Below are 13,095 nucleotides of genomic sequence, written 5' to 3'. Positions count from 1 at the left end.
CTTTCCGTGTGGGGTGGACCGGGGGACGCTGGGCCCAGGGACGGCGAGGGCGGGGATTAGGGAAGAAGGACTTGGAGGCCCAAGTCCCGCTCCAGGTCAAAGGGGCTGTGCCTTGGGGTACCCGTCTATCTCTGGTTGGGGTGAGGTGTGCGTCCCTGTCCCGTAGGTGTCCACATCTGTGTGTCCAGGTGTGTGTGTGTCACACTCTTGCTGAATACGCCCACTGCCAACAATATGGACGCCCAGGTGCCAGAAAGGTCAGGCAGTGTATTCCCCTGCCTCCGGACTAAAAATATATCTATCTCTCCATGCATGCTTCCATCCAGAGAGGAGAGAATCTGGGCGGTTTTTAAAGACCTCCCGAGGAGTGACCACTGTGCCTGTGTGCACTCACATCCACTTGTTATCCGCCTTACACACACCCACGGTGTTTCTGGGCCACCAGAGGTGTGTGTGTCCAGAAAGGGCGCATATAACATAGAGGGGCCGTTTCAGGTGACGGCCTTTCTTCCTGGACTTCACAGGACGAGGCAGGCAAAGGCAAGGCAGGTGAGGGACGTAGGTGGGCTGGGGGGCAGGGAGCCTAGGTGGAGGCCGCACATGAGCGCAGCCCCCGCACTGAGCATGCTCCCCCATACACGTGTGCCGCGCGTGTACCCAACCCCCAATCCCTGCAGCAGCAAAAGGCCCGGGCACTCTGCTTGTGGGGAGAGGGCAGAGGTCCCCAGGGCCAGACCTGGGGGCCAGGTCAGTGGTGAGGGGGGGTTCTCCAAGAGTCAGAGACTCCTGCTTGTTAAGATGGGGGCAGTCGTTTGGCAGGGGTGCTCAAGTTGGTCGATTTATCCCAGCGGTGCCAGAGAGGCAGTGACTTGTGGGTGGGCAGGCTCCTTCCCTAGGGGAGACAAGTAATGCTCATGAGTCACACCACCCGAAATACATGCAAAGCTGCCTCCATCGCCTTTTGCTGCGGCCCAGATTGACAAGTTTGTTTGAAATCGCGATCCATGGGCTTTATTTATAATTGCACCTTAAAAAAATCTTGCAGGCCTCCCCTCCCCCGACAGCCAGCCGCTCAGCTGGTGAGGCTTTTGCAAGCAACGATACCTAGCTGGTGTGTAGGGGGGTGCACCACCTGCCGCCCCGAGCTGCTCTCTCACTAAAGAGTCCATGGGCTTGGTGGCTCCAGCGGGAAGGGGGTAAGGGGCGGGGGGAGTGAGACGGGGGAGTGGCCAGGCAGCCGGTGCCGGGCGCTCAGTCCGCGAGCGGTGGCTGCCCGTTCACCCCCGATCGACCCCCAGCTATGGAATTTCATTTATTAAATATCGAGGAGGCTGCTGGCAGCCCTGCCGCTTGGCTGTCTTTGTTTCTCCGCTGTGTGGGCGCGTCTCGAGCACGTGGCAGCTGAGATCGCGGACCGAAGCGCAAGCGACCTGGGTTCAGTGTCTACCGCCGCCTGGCAAAAAAAGAACCCGGCCGCCCAGGGGACAGCTCCCCACAATCGACAGCTCCCCACAATCCATCCTGAACTCCCCGTGTCCTCGGACTCCTGGGCTTTGCTGGGGAAGAAGGATGATTCACTCCGCTTACCCCCCCACCCCACTCCCCATCTCCTGGTTGGCTCAGAGACTACCTGGGAGTGGCCCTGGCGCGGACACACCGTCCAAACTTTGTTTCCCCCAGCCCCGTCACAGCCAAACTTCTGGGCCTGGGACTGGAGATAAAAGGGTTTCTGGATTCCCCCGTGGAGATGTCACCACCCCAGGAAGCACGACTGCTACAGTGGAATCACACACAAGGTTCTAAAAACAATTTAATAAGGAAATGCACAGGCATGCTCCCGGCCACTCCTAGATGCCCCTCAACCGCGCCAGCCCCCTCCCCTGCACCGGCTGTAGCCACGACACTCTGCTGACCCCTGGTGGTGTAGGCGGGCAGCGGTCCCGGGCCGCCGGAGACGCCAGCTGGCTCCTCCCAGGCGGGAGAAAGGGGCGAGGCAGCCCGCTCCTCCCTCATCTCTTCCCGCCGGGGCCTGGCACCGCAGGGTGTGGAGGAGGAAGGAGGGAAGACCACACAAAGAAACCTGAGAGAGTTTGCAAGCTTTTGCTGGCACCTCCCACACAAACACTTCTTGGATTGTTGTTTTAAGTAGGGCCGGTGTGGAATCCCTTATTCCTGCCTTGTTCTGAGGTGGGCTCAAGAAGGCACCGTGCCTGGTCCCGCCACCTGTCTCGGCCCGCCTGGTTGGGGGAGGGAGACGCTGTTTCCAGGGCAGTCATTATCCTTAGCTCACCCCAGGAGGTAGTATCTAGATTCTCATTTTGAAGGGGAGTGAACCGAGAAAGTCGGAAAAATTAAGCAGTTTGCTCTTTTAAGGTCAGGCAGTTGGAGGTATTCGAACTCTGGTCTCTCTGACATCACAGTCCCCTCCCACCAGGGACTGGTCCAAGCCTCTTGGTCCTTCCAGGCCTTGCAATTGGCGCCTGAGAGGCCAATTCAACTTTTACCACACCCTCTGCAGGGACCATTCTGGAAGTACCTCTTCACCCTGGGGTCATTCAGGAAGGGGAGTCTCTGGAATCAGTCACTTCCCTTCCTGAAGGGCCAGCTGGGTGGAGGAGCGGAGCTGCCACCTGCTGCTTTTTCTGTCCAACCTCACTCTGGTTCTTGCTGGGGACAGTGTGTGGGGGGGAAAGGGACCGTCTTTCCCGCCTTACTGGACATTCTGTTTCCAATGACATGTGTGGAAGATGGAGTTTAATTTTCTAACAGGGCAGGGAAGACTCCTCAGAAATGTTCCAGGGGCCAGACCCCTGGCTGCTCCAATGACCCTTGGTACTGATGCCCCACACCTTTCTCAGGAGTTCCCCATCAGTCACTCTTCTGGGAATCCGGATCCTTCTTCACGCCCCTGGGACCCAAGCTCAATTCTGAAGACCACACCTCCACCCCGTCTCCCAAACGCTCGACCTAGGCCCGTGCCCCCGCCCCCCCCGCCCCACCCGCTTCCCCAGCAAAAGGCAAAATGCCAGCGGGGGAGGTGCGCCCCAGCCCACCTGGCGTCAGGGCCCCGCCCGCGTCTGGACCAGGCCTGACTCCCCGCCCACTCTCCCACGAGATCCGGGGACAGTGCAGACCCTCTCGGGCCACCTGCCACCCCCAGTTTCACGAGGCGGACTACAAGCCCCATGATGCCGCGGGGCTGAGCTGACAAGCTCTACCCGGGGCGCCTGGTCCCCTTCCTCTCTCCCCATCATCCCCGCATCCCCGCATCCCGCGCCGGCCACTCGGGCTGAGGGCCGGGCTATGCAGCTGCGGGGACCCGGGGTCTGCGGGCGCGCGTCCCTGCGGCGGCGTCCCCGGGGCCCGCGCTCCGTGCTCCCCCGCGCCCGCTGCGGGCGCCTGCTCCCTCCGCCGAGCGGCGTCTTTGTGTGCGGGGGTGTGGGAGGCGAGCGCGAGTCCGCGCCGCGCCACCGAGTGCCCGCTCCCTCCCAGGGCGGGTGGGGGCCTCTCCGCGCCGCCCGCCGCCGCCGCCTCGCGAGGACGCCCGTCGCCCGCGCCGCCCGCACCGCGCCGGGCGCGCCGCCCCCGCCCGCTGCCGCTCGCACATGCCCGAGCCGCAGCCCCGCGAGCAGACAGCGCCGGCCCCCCGCCCCGCGGCCCCGGGCCCCGGCTCCGGCGCCGTCCCTCCTCCCCGGCCGGGCGCCGCGGCCCCGGCATGAGGAGCGGGCGATGATCCCCGCCAACGCCTCCACCAGGAAGGGGCCCGAGGGCAAGTACCCGCTGCACTACCTCGTGTGGCACAACCGCCACCGCGAGCTGGAGAAGGAGGTCCGCGCCGGCCAGGTAGGAGCGCCTTCGGGGCGCCGCAGGGACCCCGCGGCCGGGCACGCCCGTCCGGCCTGGGGAGGGGGTGCGGCGAGGGCTGTCCCGCCTCCCCGGCGAGTTTGCGGCGCGTCTTTGTTTGCGGCCGCGGCTTTTGTGCTTGTTGACCGAGAAAAGGTGATGGGAGCGGGCCCTGCCCGCCCCCCTCCGGCCGGGACGGGCGGGACCACAAGTGTTTCGGACTCTCCTAGATGAGGGTAGAGGCCGCTGTGCCCCTCCTCCGCCGGGGCAGTGAGGGCTGCAGGGAGGGGCTGCGGGCTGAGTCGGTGTTCCATGTGGTGGGAGAGTCCGCCCCAGCCAGTTGAGCGGTGACACCTCCCGAGTGAGGGTGCGGAGGTGGGAAAGGCTTGCGTGGGGAGGGGGCCATAGGTCAAGAATGGAGAAGAGGCTGTGTCACACTCCCAGGCACCCCAGCCCCACCCAGCGCCCTTTCCCCAACGGTGAGCGCTTTCTCTTTTAGCTCTCAAACTGGGCAGATCCTTGGATCCCTCAGACCCCAGCCCCAGCTCAGGAACGGGGAGTGGAGAAAGACCCTCTTGGGAGGCCCCAAGGGCCTTGTCCAGGTGCTGAAAAGCGCTCTCCTGCCCTCTGGTGCTGGGGCCTGGCTTCTAGGCGCAGAGGAAGCTGGGGTGCCCTGGCTGCTGGAAGGACTTGAGGTTCTGCACACCAGGTGGGCTCCCTGGTTTCTGCTGGTCAGTAAGGCCACGTGGGTCACCAGCTTTGGGCTGGGCAGTGGTCTCCAGAAAACAGGGGAAGGGGGGATGTCTTCTGGCCATGCTTCAGAACAAAGGCAGGCACAGGTCACAGATTGCCACTTCTGCCCTTGGCACCCAGGCCACAGGTAGGCACTCATGGCAGAGCTGACCCCCCCTCCAGCCTCCAGGGTGGGCTGCAAGAGCCAGAGCTGGGCCCGGGCCCCATGGCTTGCTGCATGCTGAGAACCCCAGTTTTGGTCTGGGTCTGAGACCTTGGGGCCATGGGCTGGGGGTGGTTAGCACAGTTGCCCGCTGTGGGAATTTACCTTCTGAGGGCTGCTTATTGAGTCACGAGAAGTTCAGTCTGAGGAGCTGTGCAATTGCCAAGGGAAGCATGGAGGTGGAGGGCAGGCCATCGGACTGAGCAGGCTGGGGGTCAGGATGTGTCTCTGAAGTCCCATGCTGAGCCAGCCCCCAGGCCTGCATGGTATCCAGCTCTGCATGGCAGTCCCTGTAAATATCCGAGTGACCTGTGCCTGCAAGCCTCTGGGCCAGTCTGGGTGGCCACTTCGTGTTACCTGTGCCTACGCCAGTACTCTCCAAGTTTCTCCTCAGACTGAACTCCTCAGACCCTGTCTCTGTTTATCTATCGTAAAGGCAGTGCTCTGCAGCCACGAGAGGCCTGTTAAAGAAAGTGGGTCACAGTTCCCCCGGGAAACAGATGAACAAACAGGGCACCAGCCCCTGCCTTCAAGGAGTCTCTTGTACTGGTGAAGCAAGTGTGAACAGGGAATTCCAGGGTGACGTGCAAAGTGCTAAGACATGGCCAGCCAGCCTCTGCTGGCTCTTCTCTGCTTTCCTTCCCTGAAAGCAAAAGAAGACAAGCCTCATGTGGGAAGAACTTCCCAGGGGTCCAAGGATCACTAGGCAGAAGGCTGAATCTCCAGAATGCCTCAGTCCCACTCCCTTGCCTGAGGGTGGGTGGTCGTTTTACTGCAGAGACTGGAGAAAGGCAGAATGCCCTGGGAGAAAAGACTTCTCCAGCAGGCCTCTCTGCTGATAGTCCCGAAGTGGGTGGCCATCTTGCTGGGGTAAGGTTGGGTTGGGGGGCACCGGAGCCGCTGCAGGTAGAGGTGTTGGGGGCTGCTCATGTGTTTCTCTCTCCCACCCCTCTGGCTGCCTCAGAAACAAGGTCCCAGGTTCACCCCTACCCCTGCCTCAGTGAGTTAATGTCTCCTTGAAATGGACACTGCCTGCCCTGGATCCAGGCCAGGGGGAATATAGGGCAATGGTGGAGGTTAACCCTTGTTCAACCACAGAGGAGCCAGGCCAGTCCTCTCCTTCCCTCGGGTGTGCCAAAAAGAGGAATGCCACTCCGTGTGGGTGGGAGAGTTCCCTAGCTGTCTCCCCTCTCGAGGACCGGCCCAGAGTGAGGCTTGTATCCAGATGTACGCTGCCTACTCCCCAGGGCACCAGGCTCTGTTTTCTTCAAGGGGGACCTGGGGACAGCCACCTAACATCATGAGAAAAGCACTGTGGAACCCTGGCATCCCAGCCAGGGGTCCCTGGCCTCTAGTCCCCCTGGTACCAGCGGCCAGAGAAACAGCTTGGCTTTCCTCAAGCACTCAGGAGCCGGGTTTCCCTGGTCTTGGCTTGGCATAGCCGCCGCCTCTTCACTCCAAGAAAGACCCGCAGAGGCCCTCCGTGGGCAGGCTTGGCAGTGCAGCTGGCTGAGGAGGGGGCCAGTATGGCCACCTTCAGAGCAGATTAATGGGCTTTGCTCAGCCCCTAATTGCTCTGCTGGAGGCTGGAAGCAGGGAGTGGTGGGCAGATAGGAGGTGCCTGGTGAAGGGAAGGGGCACCCAGCAGTGCTGTGATGCCGGCGCGATGCCCTGCTTGCCGCTATGCATGTTCCCTGCCAGATCCGGGGGGGACAGGGTTGTAGGCCAGGGGATGTGCCAGTTCCGCCTTGCCTGGCATGGCCAGCTGGGCATGGCCCTGGTTCTGGAGTCACGAGTTCCTGGTGTTCCCTGGGGAAGGGTTAGCCTGTGTGGTTCCCGTGGGAGGGACATGTGTGGGCCGGGCCTGGGGAGCAGGACTCTGCCCCTGGCAACCAGAACCCTGAAGTGGGCAGATTGTGGTCCCAGAAAAACATTTTCCTTCTCCCTGGGGCGTTCTCCACCATGGGCTTGCTTTCTGCTTTCCCTGTTCACCCTTCTGACCTAGAGGCAGGGGAGATGGGTTGTGGGGCCTAGGATGTGCAGGGAGCACCTCAGACCCCTCCCTTTGCCTACAGTGGGCAGTCCTGGATGTGGGGCATCACCACAGCTGGTAAGCTAGGAAGCTTGGGAGAGGGAGCCGCAAACCCCAGAAACCAAAAATCAATGTGTTCTGGGATGAGGGGGAGGGGCTGCAAGGGCAGGATGGGAGGGGTGACATGGAGGGAGAAGTCCAGGGTACGGTCCCCACAGCCCATGGCTTCCTATGCAGCTTGAGGATGCATCCTGCCTCCCTCCCCTTGAATGAGCTCAGGCAGACCTGCCCCTGCACCCCGCGTTGGGCAGGAGAGGTCAAGCAACGACCACACCAGACTCCTGCCTTCCTCCCCGTGGGCTGGGGAAGGGGCTGAGCAGGCACCACCTCGAGCACAGGCTCTGCGTCCCTCACCTACCTCGAAAGCACCATGTTTAGTCCATACATTAGGTGTATGCTTTTCTTACTTCCCTTAACAAAAGGATTCTGCTCGTGCTAAAGGAGTTTGGAAAGTACCCTGCTAGTGCATGTGGGTGTGAGGGGTGTTCCTGTGCAAATATGCTGGCAGCGTGCACACACATTACACAGGAGTGGACTCCTGCAGGGCCAGAAGGCAGCTGAGCATGCATGTGCTTGTACACTTAAGGGCACATGTGAGTACCTATGAGCGTACGAGTGTGTATCTGTGTGGTACCTGTGTGTACTAGAGTGTGGTGTGTGTGCCTGAGTGGAGGCAAGGAGGCTCTCTGCCCAGGGAGCCCCAGCTACGAAACTCCAAAGGCCCCAGCTTTTGACTGCAGCTGAGGCCTGCTGGGATAAGGAATCTCCATTCTCTTGGTGGGGAGGGCTGGGTGTTGGGTTTCATGGGAAACCTTTTCATTCCAGCAATTAAATAGCTAGAGGCCTCTGCTGAGGAGATTAATGAATTCTCCTACCTGGGCCCAGGGCAAGTGCCAGTTACACTGCAGGCGGCACTCTGGGCTTGTAGGGAGAGCTGCTCTGGGGCTTGGCTGAGCGTATGGGGTTCTGCATGGGGTGTATGGGGTGCTGAGCCATCCAGGCCTCCCTGGGGAGGCGTGCTGGGGAGCGCTCCTGAGGTGTGGGGATGGGGAGGGGCACCCTGCTTGCAAGGGAGTGCCAGCCTCTCTCTGGAGCCTGGAGCTGAGACACCTGAGGGGGAGGTGGAGACAGCATCTGGAGCCCTGAGGCCAGGCAGGGGCCCTGCCAGCTCCCCAAGGCCTTATTAGCTGCAGCAGCTGCGGCTGCGGCATCTGGGGCAGGGCCGGGAGGCCTGGATTGCTCAGCACTTCCCCAGTCAGCTCGGGCCCTGTGGCCCTCTGCCACTCCCCCTGCAGGACTCAGGACCCCACCCAGGTTGCAAGCCCCGGAGTCCAGCCCAACCTGGTTTGGACAAGAGTAAACAGTGCTCCCCTTCTCTGTGGGGGGCCACAGTCAGAGGCCAACAGGGGCCAGGCCCACTGGTTTTTTTGAGGCTCCCAGTATATTGAAAAATGAAGAAATTCCAGGACAAGGCTATAAAAATTATATAAATAATCTTAAATTATTTAAAATGTTTCATTTTTGACAATGGAGTTCATGGTCATGCTTTAAAATATTTAACTGTTGCTAGAAGATGCATAATGAAAAGAATGAAAAGCGTTGCTCCTTGCTCCACCTCTCCCACCTCCTCTCCCACCTCCCCAGCGCTCTGGACTCCTTCTGTCATTTACCTCCCTAATTATAAACAATATAGTTCCTTCTCCTCCCCTCCCCGCCTCCCCTTCTCCTCCCCTCCCCCCATCCCCTTCTCCTCCCCTCCCCCCCTCCCCTTCTCCTCCCCTCCCTCCTCCCCTTCTCCTTCCCTCCCTCCCTCCCTCCCTCCTTCCCTTCCTTCCTTCCTTCTCTCCCTCCCTCCCTCTCTTTCTTTTTTCTTTTTTTTTTCTTTTTTAATGAGGCAGGGTCTCACTCTGTCACCCAGGCTGGAGTGCAGTAGTGTGATCACAGCTCAGCGCAGCCTCTGCCTCCCAGGCTCAGGTGATCCTCCTATCTCAGCCTCCCAAGGAGCTAGGACTACAGGTGGTGCCACCATGCCTGGCTAATTTTTGTATATTTTTTGTAGAGATGGGGTCTTGCCATGTTGCTCAGGCTGGTCTCGAACTCCTGAGCTCAAGTGATCCGCCTACTTTGGCCTCCCAAAGTGCTGGGATTACAGACGTGAGCCTCCCGGCATAAACCATATACTTCTGCAATGATTTCTTGGTTAATTACCTTCCCCTGCTTGTGCCCCCTCAGCCTAGTACTCTGTGCATTTGTCTAGCAAATATTTATGTGCCAGGTGCTGCCTGGGGAGTGGGGAACCAGCAGTGAACAAAGCAGATGGGGACCTGGCTGATGGGGCTTCTGTTCGAGGTGCAGGAAGTGCTAAACAGGCACTTGGATGGGCAGTGGATAGAGCCATAGCGGCTGTCACCTCAGATGGGCTGTCAGGGCAGGCTTTTCTAAGGAGGTGATATTTGAGCAGCAGCCTGAGTGAAGGGAGGGAGAAAGCTTTGGGGCTCTCTGGAGGATCCTAGAGAACGTTCCAGGGAAGGCCGTTGGCGAAGGGTGGAACAAATGAGTTCAAAGAGAAGTCTGGGGCCATTGGATTCCCTGCTAACTATGATGGAAAGCCACTGAAAGATTTTTTTTTTTTTTTTTTTTTGAGACGGAGTCTCGCTCTGTGACCCAGACTGGAGTGCAGTGGCGCAATCTCGGCTCACTGCAAGCTCCGCCTCCCGGGTTCACGCCATTCTCCTGCCTCAGCCTCTCCAAGTCGCTGGGACTACAGGTGCCCGCCACCACGCCCAGCTAATTTTTTGTATTTTTAGTAGAGATGGGGTTTCACCGTGGTCTCGATCTCCTGACCTCGTGCTCCGCCCGCCTCGGCCTCCCAAAGTGCTGGGATTACAAGCGTGAGCCACCGCGCCCGGCGAAGATTTTGAACTAAAGAGTGTCAGGACCTGAGTAACATTTCACAGGGTAACTTGAGTGCCATAGGTGAAGTGGACAATAGAGCCTGGGAACCAGGGGAGCAGCAAAGAGACAGTGGGGGGCTGCCAGTGAGAGATGGGGTGGCAACAGCTGCAAGGTAGTGGAAACTGGGAGGCTTCTAGGTCTGTTTCGAAGGCAGAGCGTACAAGTTTTTCTGATGGGTTAGATGTGGAGGGTGCGGGAAAAAGAAGAGATGAAGACAGTTTCAAAGTTGGTTTTTTCTCCACCTGAAGATAAAGTAAATTCAGGCGATGTTTACCATTTACGGGGGCAGGTGCAGCTGTCCAGGAATGCAGAAAACAAGGAAAAGTTAAGAAAGTCACTTCCAGAATGAAGAAGGCAAGAGAAAGGGCAGGAGACGTCATGGAAAGCCAGGCTGTCCCATTTTGTTTCATGAATTCAATGATCTTTTTTTTTTTTGAGACGGAGTCTTGCTCTGTCACCCAGGCGGGAGTGCAGTGGCGCAATCTCAGCTCACTGCAAGCTCTGCCTCCCGGGTTCACACCATTCTCCTGCCTCAGCCTCTCCGAGTAGCTGGGACTACAGGCACCCGCCACCACGCCCGGCTAATTTTTGTATTTTTAGTAGAGACGGGTTTCACCTGTCTTATCTCCTGACCTCGTGATCCACCCGCCTCGGCCTCCAAGTGCTGGATTACAGCGTGAGGCGGCGATTCATGATCTTTTATATTTCCTGGGATGTAAATTACTGTTTCCCAGGGTTTTTTTTTCCTTCAAGATTTTTTTTTCATCATTTTTTTTTTTTTTTTACGAGTCTCGCTCTGTCCCCGGCTGGAGTCATGGCAATCTCGCTCACTGCACCTGCCTCCCGTCATCCATCTCCTGCCTCAGCCCCGAGTAGCTGGACTACGGCCCCCCCACGCCCGGCTAATTTTTTGTATTTTAGTAGAGATGGGGTTTCACCGTGTTAGCCAGGATGGTCTCAATCTCCTGACCTCGTGATCCGCCCGCCTCGGCCTCCCAGAGAGCTGGGATTACAGGCGTGAGCCACCGCGCCCGGCCACCTTAGCATCTAATTTGTATGTTTTGGTTTATTTCACATGGGAAGCTTTCGTCAAGTGTCCAGTTTCTCCTGGCTGTTGGGTCATATTTAATAATGGGGCTGTGGAGCTCAGGGATGTGTGGGTGCTACTGTAAAGTGATCAGGTGGCAGGCTGGCCTGTTCATTGTAGGGTCACCAGATGTCTGTATTCTGAGGTCTTTGGGACAACTTCCTACTCGGGTAGATAGGGTGGTGGTGGTGTGGCCTGGCTGCCAGTGGTTCAGGACCCAGGTAGGGAAGGGGCTGGGGTTTCACGGATCACTGGCTTTCAGCACCATGCCTCATCCTCTGCTGTGGCCAATGGTCCTGAGTCCGGAGCATCTCATGCCCAATTTCTACAGAGAATAAACCCCTGGTGTCCTGTGGTGAGGAAGGGGGGCATCTCCCAGCTTAATGAGGCTGGGAAGGGGACCAGGGGGTCCTGAATTGTAACCAGCTTCCCTGCACTCAGCTCTAGCTTCACCTCCACCTCTGCCGTCCCCACTGCCTGCAGGTCCTACCTACACCTTTCAGGGGGGTTGGGGGTCACCTGGCTTGCTTCTTCTGCAGACGTTTCCCTCTGTGGCTGCATTAGTTTCAGCTTCCTCTGCTCCCCTAAGTCAGTTATGAGGCCCCAGCCACTTTCCATGTTCTAAAGTTGTGTTGAAGTTTCTCATCTGCTAACATCTCTTCTCTTTATTCTTGTGGGTTTTAAATATTTTATTGACTTTTTTTTTTTTTTTTTGAGACAGGGTCTGGCTTTGTTGTCTAGGCTGGAGTGCAGTGGCGTGATCTTTGCTCACTGCAACCTCTGGCTCCCTGGCTCAAGGGATCCTCCCACCTCAGCCTCCCAGTAGCTGGGACGATAGGCATGCACCACCACGCCTGGCTAATTTTAGTATTTTTTTGTAGAACAGAGTTTCACCACATTGCCCACGCTGGTTTCAAACTCCTGGGCTCAAGTGATCTGCCCACCTCGGCCTCCCAAAGCTTACAGGCATGAGCCACTGCGCCCAGCCTGACATTCTTTTTTTTTTTTTTTTTGAAACAGAGTCTCTCTCTGTCACCCAGGCTGGAGTGCAGTGGTGTGATCTCTGTTCACTGCAACCTCCACCTCCCAGGTTCAAGCGATTCTTGTGCCTCAGCCTCCCTAGTAGCTGGGATTATAGGAATCCCCCACCACGCCCAGCTAATTTTTGCATTTTTAGTAGAGATGAGGTTTCACCATGTTGGCCAGGCTGGTCCAAACTCCTGACCTCTGGTGACCTGCCCGCCTCGGCCTCCCAAAGTGCTGGGATTACAGGCATGAGCCACTGTGCCTGGCCTCCTGACATTCTTATACATTTAACATTTTTTGGCACTCTTCAGTCCTTTGTACAGATTCAAGTTTCCATCTGGGATCATTTTCTTTCCACCTGAAGAACTCCCTTTAACATTTCCTGCACATCTGGCAATAAATTCTCTTAGTATTTGTTTGTCTGCCAACATATTTATTTCTTCTTCATTTTTGAAGCATATTTTCACTGGGTATAGAATTCTAGGTCAATACCAGTCATACTGGATTAGAGAAAAAAAAAAAAAGAATTCTAGGGTGAAAGTTTTTGTTTTTGTTTTTTTCCCCCAGCACTTTAAAAATTTCATTATATTGTTTCCTGGCTTGCATAGTTTCTGATGAGAAGAATGTAGTATTTCCTGTATTTGTTCTTCCATACATAATGGACCTCATTTCTTTGAATGCTTTTAGGATTTTCTTTTTACCACTAGTTTTCAGCATTTGATTATGATGAACCTTGGTATAGTTTACTTCGTGTTTGTCTTACTTGGGGTTCATTAAATTTCTTGGTTCTTGGCTTTATCTTGGTATTAGTTTCCACAACAAATTATTACAAACGACGTGGGCTAAAACAACAAATATTTGGCTGGGTGCGGTGGCTCACGCCTGTAATCCCAGCACTTTGGGAGGCCGAGGCGGGTGGGTCACGAGGTCAGGAGATCGAGACCATCCTGGCTAACAAGGTGAAACCCCGTCTCTACTAAAAACACAAAAAATTAGCCGGGTGTGGTGGCGGGCGCCTGTAGTCCCAGCTACTTGGGAGACTAAGGCAGGAGAATGTCATGAACCCGGGAAGTGGAGCTTGCAGTGAGCTGAGATCACGCCACTGCACTCCAGCCTGGGCGACAGAGTGAGACTCTA

The 13,095-nt window shown here is 57.2% G+C and overlaps 1 protein-coding gene across 2 annotated transcripts in view; it reads left to right on the top strand.

The window, feature by feature from the left end:
* Positions 1–3,239: 3,239 nt before the first annotated feature.
* The window catches only part of ANKRD13B (ankyrin repeat domain 13B), a 22,204-nt gene continuing 12,348 nt past the window's right edge, over positions 3,240–13,095 (top strand). Inside the window, exon 1 of one of the 2 annotated variants that reach the window (XM_030800120.1) lies at positions 3,240–3,843. In XM_030800120.1, the coding sequence (XP_030655980.1) occupies positions 3,304–3,843 (540 nt within the window). In that variant the 5' untranslated portion in view covers positions 3,240–3,303. The remainder of the gene's footprint in view (positions 3,844–13,095) is intronic. The other variant, XM_030800121.1, reaches the window with a different exon arrangement.

This window comes from Nomascus leucogenys, chromosome 19, assembly GCF_006542625.1.
Source record: "Nomascus leucogenys isolate Asia chromosome 19, Asia_NLE_v1, whole genome shotgun sequence".
Taxonomy (NCBI): domain Eukaryota; kingdom Metazoa; phylum Chordata; class Mammalia; order Primates; family Hylobatidae; genus Nomascus; species Nomascus leucogenys.
Note: the sequence above shows the minus strand (reverse complement) of the source record. Positions and strands in the feature narration are given on the sequence as shown.